This window comes from Ovis canadensis, chromosome 20 (genome assembly GCF_042477335.2).
Source record: "Ovis canadensis isolate MfBH-ARS-UI-01 breed Bighorn chromosome 20, ARS-UI_OviCan_v2, whole genome shotgun sequence".
In the NCBI taxonomy this organism is placed as follows: Eukaryota; Metazoa; Chordata; class Mammalia; order Artiodactyla; family Bovidae; genus Ovis; species Ovis canadensis.
The window spans coordinates 47,520,703-47,533,060 of record NC_091264.1 but is presented as its reverse complement, the minus strand read 5'-3'; the positions used below and the strand labels follow the sequence as shown (position 1 = coordinate 47,533,060).

General features: G+C 44.2%; 2 protein-coding genes across 21 annotated transcripts in view; one reads left to right on the top strand and one right to left on the bottom strand.

The window, feature by feature from the left end:
- The window catches only part of GPLD1 (glycosylphosphatidylinositol specific phospholipase D1), a 67,918-nt gene that overhangs the window by 52,966 nt on the left and 2,594 nt on the right, over positions 1–12,358 (bottom strand). For 10 of the 18 annotated variants that reach the window (XR_011251307.1, XR_011251308.1, XR_011251306.1 and 7 more), the window contains 3 exons: positions 3,980–4,223; positions 3,432–3,514; positions 892–947 (listed from right to left, as the gene is read on the bottom strand). Coding sequence is in view for 13 of the 18 variants with exons in the window: in XM_069563807.1 (XP_069419908.1) it covers positions 892–947; positions 3,432–3,514; positions 3,980–4,017 (177 nt within the window). In the remaining 5 variants the exon portion in view is untranslated. Of the gene's footprint in view, positions 1–891; positions 948–3,431; positions 3,704–3,979; positions 4,224–12,358 lie in introns of those variants that run through there. The other 8 variants (XM_069563815.1, XM_069563814.1, XM_069563816.1 and 5 more) reach the window with 4 other exon arrangements.
- The window catches only part of ALDH5A1 (aldehyde dehydrogenase 5 family member A1), a 26,081-nt gene continuing 24,585 nt past the window's right edge, over positions 10,863–12,358 (top strand). Inside the window, exon 1 of one of the 3 annotated variants that reach the window (XM_069563822.1) lies at positions 10,863–11,362. In XM_069563822.1, the coding sequence (XP_069419923.1) occupies positions 11,036–11,362 (327 nt within the window). In that variant the 5' untranslated portion in view covers positions 10,863–11,035. The remainder of the gene's footprint in view (positions 11,363–12,358) is intronic. The other 2 variants (XM_069563820.1, XM_069563823.1) reach the window with 2 other exon arrangements.

Sequence of the window (12,358 nt, the reverse complement as noted above, 5' to 3'; positions counted from 1 at the left end):
TTAGTGATGCAAGCTTGAATACCTCTACTAGAAAATCACCCTGGGAACACTCAGGATTGATTGTTCACACCATGAATCAGGCAGATTCTTGCTTCTCTTCTTTCCTACCAACTTTCTATAAGGGTCAATGAAGACAACAAATATAAACGCTGTTTTTTTCCCTAGAGGGCTTGTTAAATTGGTGAATAAGGAAGTTGAAACTAATGACTAAAAGCAGTTTATGAACAATACTAGATTTCAGTTATTGTATCATCCTGCTTTCCATACTGGATTACCAACACTCACTGGTAAATAATTTGATCCAATTCTGAAGGCATAGAGGATTTAACCACTCTTCTCAAAGGTAATATTTAAGAATCATCTTTGTCACTCAGTTTTATTTAGCTATAGAATTAGAAAGAGTATATAGTGCCAAAATGGTTTCAACTAATTTGAAGATGGATAAAGGTAAGTCATCAGCTAGTTGTACCAAGAATACAGTAGGCAGAAAAGTCTTAATCTCAAAGCATACTTCTCAATAAATACTTACTTCTTCCCATGATGATGCAATTTTTACATAACACAGAGAGATAAGAAGTGGGAAAAAGTGGCTTACATATAACTTTTCTTTACAAAAAGAAATAAGGTGTACCATTTTAAGAAATTCTCTCAAACACTGTTTTCAAATGTTTTTCAAACTATAATTTATATAAAATATTTCATTATTATATATATTCAAGTAGTGCTAAAGGAGATATATATTTCAACCCCAAATATTCATATTTTATAAAGACATAAAAAGGACTCATTTTTCAATTGAAACCAGATATTTCAGTATCTGTTAGGACTTTTGTCACCTATGAGCGGAAGCTAATGCCCAAGGAATAAAAGAAAAGAAATCAAACTTCTTACCTCTTTGTAGTTAATACTCCCATCCTGAAGGTGGAGAAACTCCAGAGCTCTGTGTCCTGAAAGAATGAGTATATAAATGAATTAAATCCAAGTATAACTGAAAACAGAACTGCCTGAAGATCATTTTAAAAGGAAAAGATATAATTTTGTGCTTGTAACGGTCAGGGAAGTGGGACATGAAAATTTAGTTTGTACTAGTAATTTTCATTAGCCAATAGTTCAATTCAAACAATATTTATATTGTTATGATACAAATCAAACTTACAGTTTCTGCTTAGCTAGCTCTTACGACCTTGGCTAAGTTACATTACCTCTCTAGGCTTCAGTTCCCCGCTACGTAAAATTAAGTAAATAACATCCACCTTATAGGTTTGGTGAGAGAATCACACACAAAAAAGAAAAAGGCTAAGTGATGTGCTAATGATTGACACATGTCAAAAACTCAAACAGAAGTTACATTTTGCTTCAACAACCCACTGGGGTAGACAAACCAAGTTTATCTGTACAATACAGGGTGTAAACTATGGACTGAATCAATGACCTACAAATGTTTTCTCATTATTGGACTACCTTAGAAGGAGAAAAAAAGTCTCAAAAAGCCACGTGCTCCACCCACACACCCACACCCATAAGATATGCACACTCACACCCTCAATCTTCTCAGTATCAATAACAGGAACACTCCTTGTGAAGAGAGAGTGACACCTTATTTTTATTGGAAGTCACATCCACAAAAATCTAGCCACTACCATATTATAAGCATTTATATCATAAAGAGACAAAGTCATAGCAGACAGAAATAACAGGTATATAGGATTATAGAGGTTTACAGACTGAAACCAATGAAGGAGGCCAATTCTAATTAACTCACACAAATGTCAGCCATCCACACAGGCCTTATATAAGAAGTGAAAACAAGAACCAAGATATTTATGAAATCAAGTAAGTTACTGGCAAATAATTATATCAAAGTTTTAATCTCTTCGTATAAGAATCCTCACAATCTGTGCAGATTTGGAATTGCCTTCAATTATGTCCACATAAACATGTTATATTTATATTAACATATTAATTATTAGGACCCTTGTTTGGCACCTACTGAAGAAAGGCAAGCAATTATCTGAATTTTAAAAATTTTGAAATTTCATCTGTCTTGCTAACTTTTTAACTCTAAAGATTAAAAAGTTGAATATCCTCACTTATATTTCTTCCTCTTTGGCCCACTGCTAGAGTTTTTAGCAATTTCAGTTTCACAGAACTTAGATGTACAAGATAATTTAGAATTCATTAAGAAATTCAGCCCCCTCATTTTGCAAAAGAGAAAGTGAGTTGCCCAGAGTCACTGACGTAGTTTATAGCAGAGCTGGTATTAAAACCTACGCCTGATTCCCTTTTTCACTGCCTCCTGACTCTAACATCTAACATTTTAGATGTTAAATGACTCTAACATTTTAGCATAGATGTTTCATGAAAGAACACTGGACCAACTGTTAGGATATGTAATTCTAGACTAGGTTACTAACGAGTTAGCTGTGAAAACTCTCTGCGATCAATTTCCTCTGTTGTAAAATAAAGGAACTGTACCTAGTGACCTCTAGTAGTCCATCAAATCATAATTCTGTGATCATATAGTTCCTGCCCAGCAGAGCTCAATATTGTTTTGCACTGATAAATTTTCATATTTTTTTTTAAATTGGGGGATAGTTGTTTACAATGTTGTGTTCGTTTCTGCTGTACAACAATGTGAGTCACTCATAAATATGCATATATCCCCTCCCACTCCCTGCCCCCTTTCCAAATTTTCATTTTTCATTCATAATCTTGTTCTGCTTTGAACCTTCTAGAGGTAGCATAACTAAAACATTGTTACTGCTTTCATCTGAAGGGTGAAAAAACATTACGAATACATTTCATCCAAGAACCAACCTTTTGTGCTACCATCTACCTTTACCAGATCACTCAGCCTTTGCCCCGAGCTCATAGGCATCGGCTTATTATATCCCTGGGCTCCCCAAATCCTGCCATCATTCTGGCACTCTAATACCTGGGATTATTCAAATTCCCCCGCTTCCTTGCTCTCCCCAAACCCAACCATCTTTAAAGCCGTTTCACTCAGGGGACCCAGTCCCGTGGCTATATGTGGTCCTTCACATATACTTGGAAATGTAAAAACAAAAATAGATTCTTCTACTCCTACCATACTACCCCCATTTTTCCCTTCTCCCCTTCTATCAGATCTTCTGCTTCATGGGACGACCCCCACCCCCTACCCAAGTTTATCCAGTTCCTATTTCCCCCTGCAGAGAAACAGCCCGAGACCCAGCGTTCAAAGCACCTTCCTGCTTCTCCATGGACTTCACTCCGATAGTCAGTCCCCAACCCTGGACGACTCCAGACTGGGCTTTCTCCCTTTCTCTGCCGCATGGCTCAGGGCAGCAGGGGAACTTGTTGTCAACACGTGGGATAGATTTTAAATCCCCTCCTTAATGTTTCTGACAGATACACTGTCCTTCATACCGTGACAAGAGGCTGCCACTTACCTATTTCTATGTGTGTCGAAATGCCACATGGTGAACTTCTAGGGCAGAGGAAGCCCAGCAGCATCAGCGGTCCTGACCAGAATCTGAAAGCGGACATGCTCTCATTACTCCCCGCTCCTATGGTGACGAGCAATGCTCAGAGCTGTGGCAGCACAGAGTCTAGAAGCCTGGCCCAGACCAGCTGCTCTCCCTCTAACCAGGTCACTGACACGAGAAACCCTGCCTCATTTCAAAATAATATCATTTCCCAGTGAAGTCAACTGTTTAACTACTGTTTAACTTCACCAGGACAGCAAACAAACTCCACCTGGGAGAGGAAAGAAAAAAAAAAAAAGGGATAAATTGAAATCTCAATGCCTCCTGGTAGGAGCATTCCCATCATCTGACTCTGGTTTCTCCTAGATTTCAATATGACATTTGGATGGAGATGCAAGCAAAGTTGTCTCCAAATATTCTTTGCTTTCTTTAAAAAAAAAAAAAGATATTGATAACATTTATCTTTAAAAGATATTGATTGTATTGATAATCCATGTATTGGACCACCTCACCTCACAAGAGTCGATTTCTCTTGCATCTTTCCACGCATACATCTGGTTGCCTGCTTCCTCGGCCTCTGCAGCCACAAGTGCTGGGAAAGCTTTTATGATGATCAGTTGGAACCAGCTTCTCTTGCAGTATTTGGCAACAGATAATGACACTTGTATGGGATTACACAACAACAGCTACTCCTGGTCTCTTTCTCCCCGGCTGTTTTTATAGTGCTTATCCAGAACCTGCTGCCTGGTCAGATTCCTGCAAGCAAAGATGCTGATAACACTTTCAGCAGGGGAGAGGGGAGTGTAAGTGGGAAGAGACAGATTTTGGACCAAGAAAGGAGGATTCAGAAAATGAGAGGTTCAGAATACACCTGACATACAAGTATGCAATCTATTGCACTTAATCCGTGGGAGAACTTAGGTGTAACTCTTTGTAGAAATGGTGGTGATCTTAAAGCTCGAATGACGCATAACATTAGAAGCAGGAAAGTTGATTTTGAAAGAGGGGGAGGACACAGCGTTCATTCTCAGGTTAGCCAAATGGAAGAGAAGAAGAGAAGACGGGATGGTCTGAGACCCTCAGGTGTCTGCCAAGTTTCCTTTCCTCCTGCAAAGCCCCAAGGAAAACAATGCTAACAGCTCTTCCCCAACCCCGATGGCCTGCGGCCCTGCTGCTCCAAACTGTAGGTCAGAGGCCATAAACTGAGTGTTTTGTTTGGCAAATGGACTGTTTTATAAACTTAGGCCTTTTTTTTTTTAACAGGAAAAATCTGCATAGAAATTCAGATTTCTGAGAATTCGCTGCTGGTCCACTGGCTAGGATTCTGTGCTTTCACTAGCTGAGAGCCCCAGGTTCAATTCCTGGTGCGGGAACTAAGATCCCCAAAGCTGTGTAGCACAACCCCTAAAACACAAACAAAAAACCCTGACTTCTAGCTGTTTTTAAAAAACAAACAAAGAACTGGCTTCATAAACTGATTCCCCCATATGCGAGGACCATCAGCTGGAGCTCCATCCAGCTGGCAGGTCTCTATCCCCAGTCAGAGGTACCCGCCCCACGTTCCCCCGTCCCCACCAGCCACATGATGCGTGCAGCCTGCCGGACCCTTCTGGCCACCAGAGGCCACAGAGTTTGCTCCCTTCACTGCAGCCTACCAGGCTCCTCCGTCCATGGGATTTTCCAGGCAAGAGTACCGGAGTGGGGTGCCATTGCCTTCTGCGATATGAGAGGGTAGTGGCTCTGGTAAGCCCAGAAGAACTTTCCCTGGTGGCTCAAGCGGTAAAGAGGCTGCCGGCCGTGCAGGAGACCCAGCTTCGATCCCTGGCTCAGGAAGACCCCCTGGAGAAGGAAATAGCAACCCACTCCAGGATTCTTGCCTGGAAAATCCCATGGACAGAGGAGCCTGGTGGGCTACAATCCATGGGGTCGAAAAGAGTTGGACATGACTGAGCAACTTCACTTCACAAGCCCAGAAGACTCAGGAGTATACAGTGACTGACAAAGTAAGAGGGCTGCAAAGGGTCAACAGGGAAGATGAAGCACTGCCTGAAAACGATATCTAATCAGATTTAATAAAAACAAATCCATCCACAAAGCTCCAGAGAAAGAAACAGGTTCAGGGATCTGTAACTAAGCAATACTAATCCCGAGTTTCTCATTACATATAATTTTTGGGTTTACGGTTCAGAATGACTTAATTTTATGTATGCAACAGAATGAGAGGTAATTACTTGCTTAGGCAGTCTAGTGTGATAGTTATGAGATAGGGCCTTTACAGGACAATACTGCTTGAGCTTTTGTGAAGTTTGTATTACCTTTGTAACCATGAAAACAAAGATACGATTTTTAAAGGAAAGTTAAAATACAGCTCGCAATATTAAGAAAACTATCTGACAAGTGTGTAAGGAATTATTTTTCTTTCCACCCCTCTGCCCTCTTTCCTAATACAGGTGGCTTTGTCATAAAATAAAGAGCATCAGTCTACCATTCAGACCTTTTCTATAAATAGAGATGCAAGTTGAGAAGTAAACAAGCAGGTTCATTAAGGAACGGGGGCAGAAGTATAAGCTTGAGCACAAGGCCTTGGTTTTCATCTGGGTCCTTGTTCTACTGCCTTCTTTTGGGGTGACATTGGACAGTTACTAAAAGTTTGTCTCAGTTTCCTTACTTATAAAATTATCCATAAAAAATGGGAGTAATAATACTGCCCCACCACATAGGGTCGTCATGAAGATCAGATGATTACAGTAACATGCTTAGAATAGAGACTGGTATGCAGTTTAAGTGTTTAACGCACGTTGGCTTCCCCAGGGGCTCAGTGGTAAAGAATCCATCTGCCAATGCAGGAGATGTTGGTTCTATCCCTCAGTCAGGAAGATCCCCTGGAAAGGGACGTGGCAACCCACTCCAGTACTTTTTGCCTGGGAAATCCCATGAGCAGAGGAGCCTGGCGGGCTACAGCCCATGGCGTGGCAAAGAGTCGGAAATGAGTTAGCAACTCAACAACATCATCATCATTCAAAAGAATTTGAATTTTCCCTTTCTAAAAGATATACCTAAGACTTCTATTGAGGGAATTCCCTGGTGATCCAGTGGTTGGGGCCCAGCTCGATCCCTAGTCAGGAACTAAGATCCCACAAGCCCCTCTCTCCCCCAAAAGACTTCTACTGTGTAACTATATTCCTTATTGAATTCAAAAATAAGAAAAATAATTTTACACTCAAGATATACAGCAATACATTTTTAATAACAATATAGATTCATGTATAAATCCAACACTGGGTAGGGCATTCAAAGTGAAGCTGGATCTCCTTGTGTAGATAAATGAAATACAGTTTTAAGGTCCAGAAACGTTTGAAATAAAGCAGACACTTTCAGCTCACGTCTACACATTCTAATATGCTGCTATCATCATAGCGTCGTTAGAGTGAAAGGGAGAGAGGACGGAAAAAGGTAAAAGCTAGGAGTTGGAGGTGCTCAGGAAAGGGGAAAGCCAAGGGGAAAGGAAGAAAGGTCCCTGTCACCAGATGGTCTTATGCTTTCAAGCCCTGGTGAACACACCTGGCCGGCTCTGGGAAGCGTCAGGGCAGCCTAGAAGCAAGATGGGAGTCAGGAGGGAATCATTCCTGCTCTGAATGAAATTTGCAAAGAGCACAGAATAGTGGGGGAGTCAGGCAAGGCACATGGTGAATTTCCTAGGCCCTCGGCACTTTTGCCTTGGTGGGGGCCTCCTCTTTCATAAAAATAAACATTTTTCTATGGCAAAACCAATACAGTATTGTAAAGTAAAATAAAGTAAAATTTAAAAAAAAGAATAAACATTTTTCTTTAAAAAAATCACATTTTACAGCTGCATTGGTATCAAGGTTAATATCTTAATACTTAAAGTAAAATCTTATTTTTTAATTCTGACTTTATAAGAAGGGAAACATTTTTGTGTTCTCATAAAAATACTATGGGCCCTAGGCAGAGTGGGAACCGTTTGAAATAGAACCTTGGAAAAATAAGAGTAATTTCGGATCAAGAGAAGCAACACAGCCAACTTCATTATTCTGGACCTTAGTTTGCTCAACAAAACAGATTTCCCAAAACCTTAGAAATCAACCATCTGTAGAGCTCCCTCTGCAGGCAGGAGATGGAAACACATCAGTTCCCCAGTCCAGTTCAGTTCAGCCGGTCGGTCATGTCCAACTCTTTGCAACTCCATGGACTGCAGCATGCCAGGCTCCCTGTCCCGACTCCCCATCACCAACTCCCGGAGCCTACTCAAACTCAGCACTGCCTCTCACCCACAATTCCTTGAATAGAATACATGAAAGATTAAACTCTGTTTCAAAGTGCAAGTAGCTCAGTTGTGCCCAACTCTTTGAAATCCCATGGACTGTAGCCCTCCAGGCTCCTCTGTCCATGAAATTCTCCAGGCCAGAATACTGGAGTGGATAGGTGTTCCCTTCTCCAGGGGATCTTCCCGACCCAGGGATTGAACCAAGGTCTTTCTCATTATAGGCGGATTTTTTAACCATCTGAGCCACCAGGGAACCCAATGCTATACCCATCTCTGCTACAAATGTGACCGACTCAAGAATGAACGATAGTAACTCAGCAAAAACCAAAGTCAAAATATAAAGTACAACCTCAGCCTTTTGCAAAAAAAAAAAATCTAGAAAAAGTTGAAGAGCCCACTGTTAGGGAAACTAAATAGTCTTGATTAGGTTTCAGAGACAAAGCAGGGCAGGCTTCTGACCTTGCTTCTAACCTGCCTGGACACTACCTTGACTCTGAGTGCAAGATTTGATAGATAAGCCCCATACATAAGATAGGGGACCTACCTTCCCTGGAGGGGATCAGGCTAACCAAACCCCAGGCTTAAGAAAATTCCAAGTTTTACAAGACAAAACAAATAGCCTCAACATGAAATCAGAGCTGCAATTTGCTCACAGATTGATGATGATATCAGTTTATGTCCTGGGATTATAAGCAGGAGCCCTGAACTGTAAAATTAAAAAGAAATTTAATGAAATTAAGACAATTGCTCCTTGGAAGAAAAGCTATAACAAACCTAGACAGTGTATTAAAAAGCAGAGGCAATGCCAACAAAGGTCTGAATAGTCAAAGATATGGTTTTTCCAGTAGTCATGTATGGATGTGAGAGTTGGACCATAAAGAAGGCTGAGCACTGAAGAACTGATGCCTTGGAACTGTGATGTTGAAAAATATTCTTGAGAGTCCCATGGACATCAAGGAGATCAAACCAGTCAATCCTAAAGAAAATAAGCCTTGAATATTCATTGGAAAGACTGATGCTAAAGCTCCAATATCTTGGCCACCTGATAGAAACAGTCAACTCATTGGAAAAGGCCCTGATGCTGGGAAAGATTGAAGGCAGGAGGAGAAGGGGACCACAGAGGATGAGATGCTTGGATAGCATCATCGACTTAATGTTCATGAGTTTGAGCAGGCTCTAGGAGATGGTTCTTCTAGGAGAAGAACAGGGAAGACTGGCAGTTTGCAGTCCATGCGGTTGCAAAGAGCCAGATATGACTAAGCAACTGAACAACTACTGAACTGTAATTTTTCACCCACACAGCAGACTCACTTCCTGGGACATTTTCTCAATTGGGACTCCAGATGAGCTGTGTCATGGGTCTTCCCAGTGCTAAGTCTGGATGTTGGTCAAAACCCATTTTGATGATGTATCCTCTGCTGTTTCTATTTCTTTTTTAATGTTAGTATATTGAAAGTAAGCTGGATAATTCTCTAATATATATTGGTATTATCTGTTTGTATATGATGAGTGGCTTATTTTGTTAACAATCCTTTGAACCTGAGAAGTGAAAACTTTCTGTGAAACACCACAGGCTCTACCAAAGCCAGCAAGAGCCTCTCCTCTTAGTAGAAATACAGGGAGTGTTTTGGGACTAGTGATCCTAAATCAACTCGGAGAGCTAAGTTTCATTTGAACCCACAGACTCTGAGTATAGGCCTGCTATTTATATCCTCATCAAAGTTGAGGCTTCCTTGCTACTTCCAGAGTTTTAGGCAAAGTCTAATTGTGATCACACCTTGGTTGTTTGATGTTGACTCCCTGGTGGCCTAACATTTGTCAGCTACAAATTGGCACTTGCCAAGAGCATTGTCAGTGACCGAACAAGGGCATTTGCCATCGGCCTCTGCGGAGATTGAACCCCCTGGTGCCACAGCTGTTGAACTTCAACAATCCCAGAGGGAATTCAGGGTAGAGGGAGGCACTCTGTGCTCCAGGGAGTCTGGTGGGACAGGTCTTTAGACAGTTGGATATTTTCAAGAACTGATTTCATGATTCCAATACTTGCATCTCCTCGTATCTAGAAAGGCACTGAAAGCACTAAATCTCTTCACGGTGACAGCAAAGCCTCCTGACTAGCAGAAAAGTGAAAGTCAAAGTCGCTCAGTTGTGTCCGGCTCTTTGCGACCCCCTGGACTCTCTAGGCCAAAATACTGGAATGGGTAGCCTTTCCCTCCTCCAGGGGATCTTCCCAACCCAGGGATCGAACCCAGGTCTCCTGTACTGCAGGAGGATTCTTTACCAGCTGAGCGACCAGGGAAGCCCGACTAGTGGAAAACCTTTTGTAAAATGAGCGTTTAATTGTATTGAACTCCCTCCTTCACCAAAATCTTATATACTGACTTCCCCCCTCCGCCTCTTTGGAGCAGTCTCTCAGAGCTATCTGAGGTGCCGCCTCCCAGGCTCCAGTCCTCATTTTGCCCCAAATAAAACTTAACTAGAAACTCTCAAATTGTGCATCTTTTTTACTGGACACTTTAATCTCACTAGTTGTTTGACCCAGGTCAGCTAGCATGGATTTTAACACTAAGCTGAATTTAAGGTAGCAACTGTACCAAGCCTTATACCTTCTCTCACAACAAACCTATGGGGCAGGTTATCATTCCATCCCGCAAAGCAGCGGACCCAGGGTAAAGGACTTGTGGAAGGTCACACAGCTTGTCAACAAGAGATTCTGAGTTTGCTCCAAGTCTGTTGCTCTCCAAAGGCGCTTATATCAAGGGCATCCCTGCTTCCAGTTAACACAGAAATAGACAAGCATCCAGGCAGCAGAACGCTGGGCCACACTGCACCCCCTCCGAGAACACTTGCCCCAAATTCTAAACGCACAGAAGCTACGACAGTGAAGCATCCTGCTCACGTCCTAAGAAACTGGGCCTGACATCGGCACATCCATGGACCAAGCACTAATTCCAGCGGCGGGGAAAGCTGGTTGTGGGGTTGGTGGTGAGAGGGAGCGGCGGAGGGGCTAAGGAATGAATAGCTATAAAGCTGACGAGGGTCCGCAGGCGCCTCTACCAGCGAGCTTGCCCATTCGCATCCGCGATCCTTCCCAGGTCGCGCAGGAAGCCGAGGCTGCTGGCGCTCTCGGTCAATCAAGGTCTAGAGTTCGCGGCTGTGCGGCGCTAAGGGCGCGGGAATAGGGCGCTGCTCCGCGTCCCCGCCGCCCGGCGCGCCCCCGCCGCAGCCTGGGTCCCGGGTGCGCACGCTCGCTAGCCTGCTTCCTGCCGTCGCCTCCAGGGCAATGGCGGCCTGCCTGCGGCTGCGGAGCTGCCTGGCTCCGCACCTCCGGCGGGCACCTCCCAGCCGGATCTGCCGGCCCCGTGCCGACTGCCCAGTGGCCCCGATCCGCGGCTACGCCAGAGGCCCGGCGGGCCTCTCCTCGGCCCTGCTGCGCACCGACGGCTTCGTGGGCGGCCTCTGGGTCTCGGCAGCCGCCACCTTCCCGGTGCACGACCCGGCCAGCGGCGCCGAGCTAGGCTTGGTGGCCGACTGCGGGGTGCCCGAGGCCCGCGCCGCCGTGCGCGCTGCCTACGAGGCTTTCTGCAGCTGGAGGGGGGTCTCGGCCAAGGTGAGTGCGCGCCGGATGCAGGGGCGATCGGGGCTTTGTACCCTAGTGAAACCAGCTGTGTCACCTCTCCCCTCCCCAGTGCTCCAGGATACACCATGTGGAAAGACAGTAAAAATAAAGAAGTTTGGAGCGTCGGCTTTGTGCCAAGCCCGGTGCGGGCGTTAGGGAGCACGGCCCCGCCCTCGAGCCTCATAAAGGGTCGGGTAGGGGAGCAGAACAGGAACCTGCAATGATAAGCCAGCAGACCGCAGGGGAAGGTGAGAGCACGTGTGATTTCAGAGCATCTGAAGTACCTGTCTGGCTGCAGGAACACCACGCAGGAGGCTAATGGGGTGGTTTACAGCAAGGCTGGTAATGAGTGCTCACACCAAGTCATGAGCTGGGGAGTGGAGAGAACTGGAAAAAATCGGGGGCTTTGGGCAAGGGAAGAGACAAGCCCAGAACCACCCTCCAGGTTTGGGGCCTGAATAGGCAGATACATCCTTTAACTGACATAGACAGGAATAGAGAATCGGGGGTGGGGGGCTGTCAGGGGGAGAGATTTCCTTCCTCTTCCATTTAGTTTATGACACCGGAGTCAGCCCAGAGGTCATTTTCTACCGTGCCCTTCAGCATCCTTTGTCTGAAGGAAGACAGTGCAGCAATGAGGTCCAAGTACCAAGGGAATCTAACACTGATTCATCCATCAGACATTTTCTGAGCACCTGTTATGCCTGCCACTGTGGGAGGTTCTGGGGATACAGCAGTTCCACAAAAGAAACATTCCTGCCCTCTTGGAGTTCACTTGGAGGTGAGGGGAGGGAGGAGATTTAAGCTGTGACAAATAGCATAGCTAAACAAACAAGTCACTTCTCCTTTCCCCTGGGTCCTGGTGCACACAGGGTGTGTTTGCTCCTTGGAAGAAAAGCTATGACAAACCTAGACAGTATCAAAAAGCAGAGATGTCACTTTGCCAACAAAGGTCCCTATAGTCAAAGCTATGGTTTTTCCAGTAGT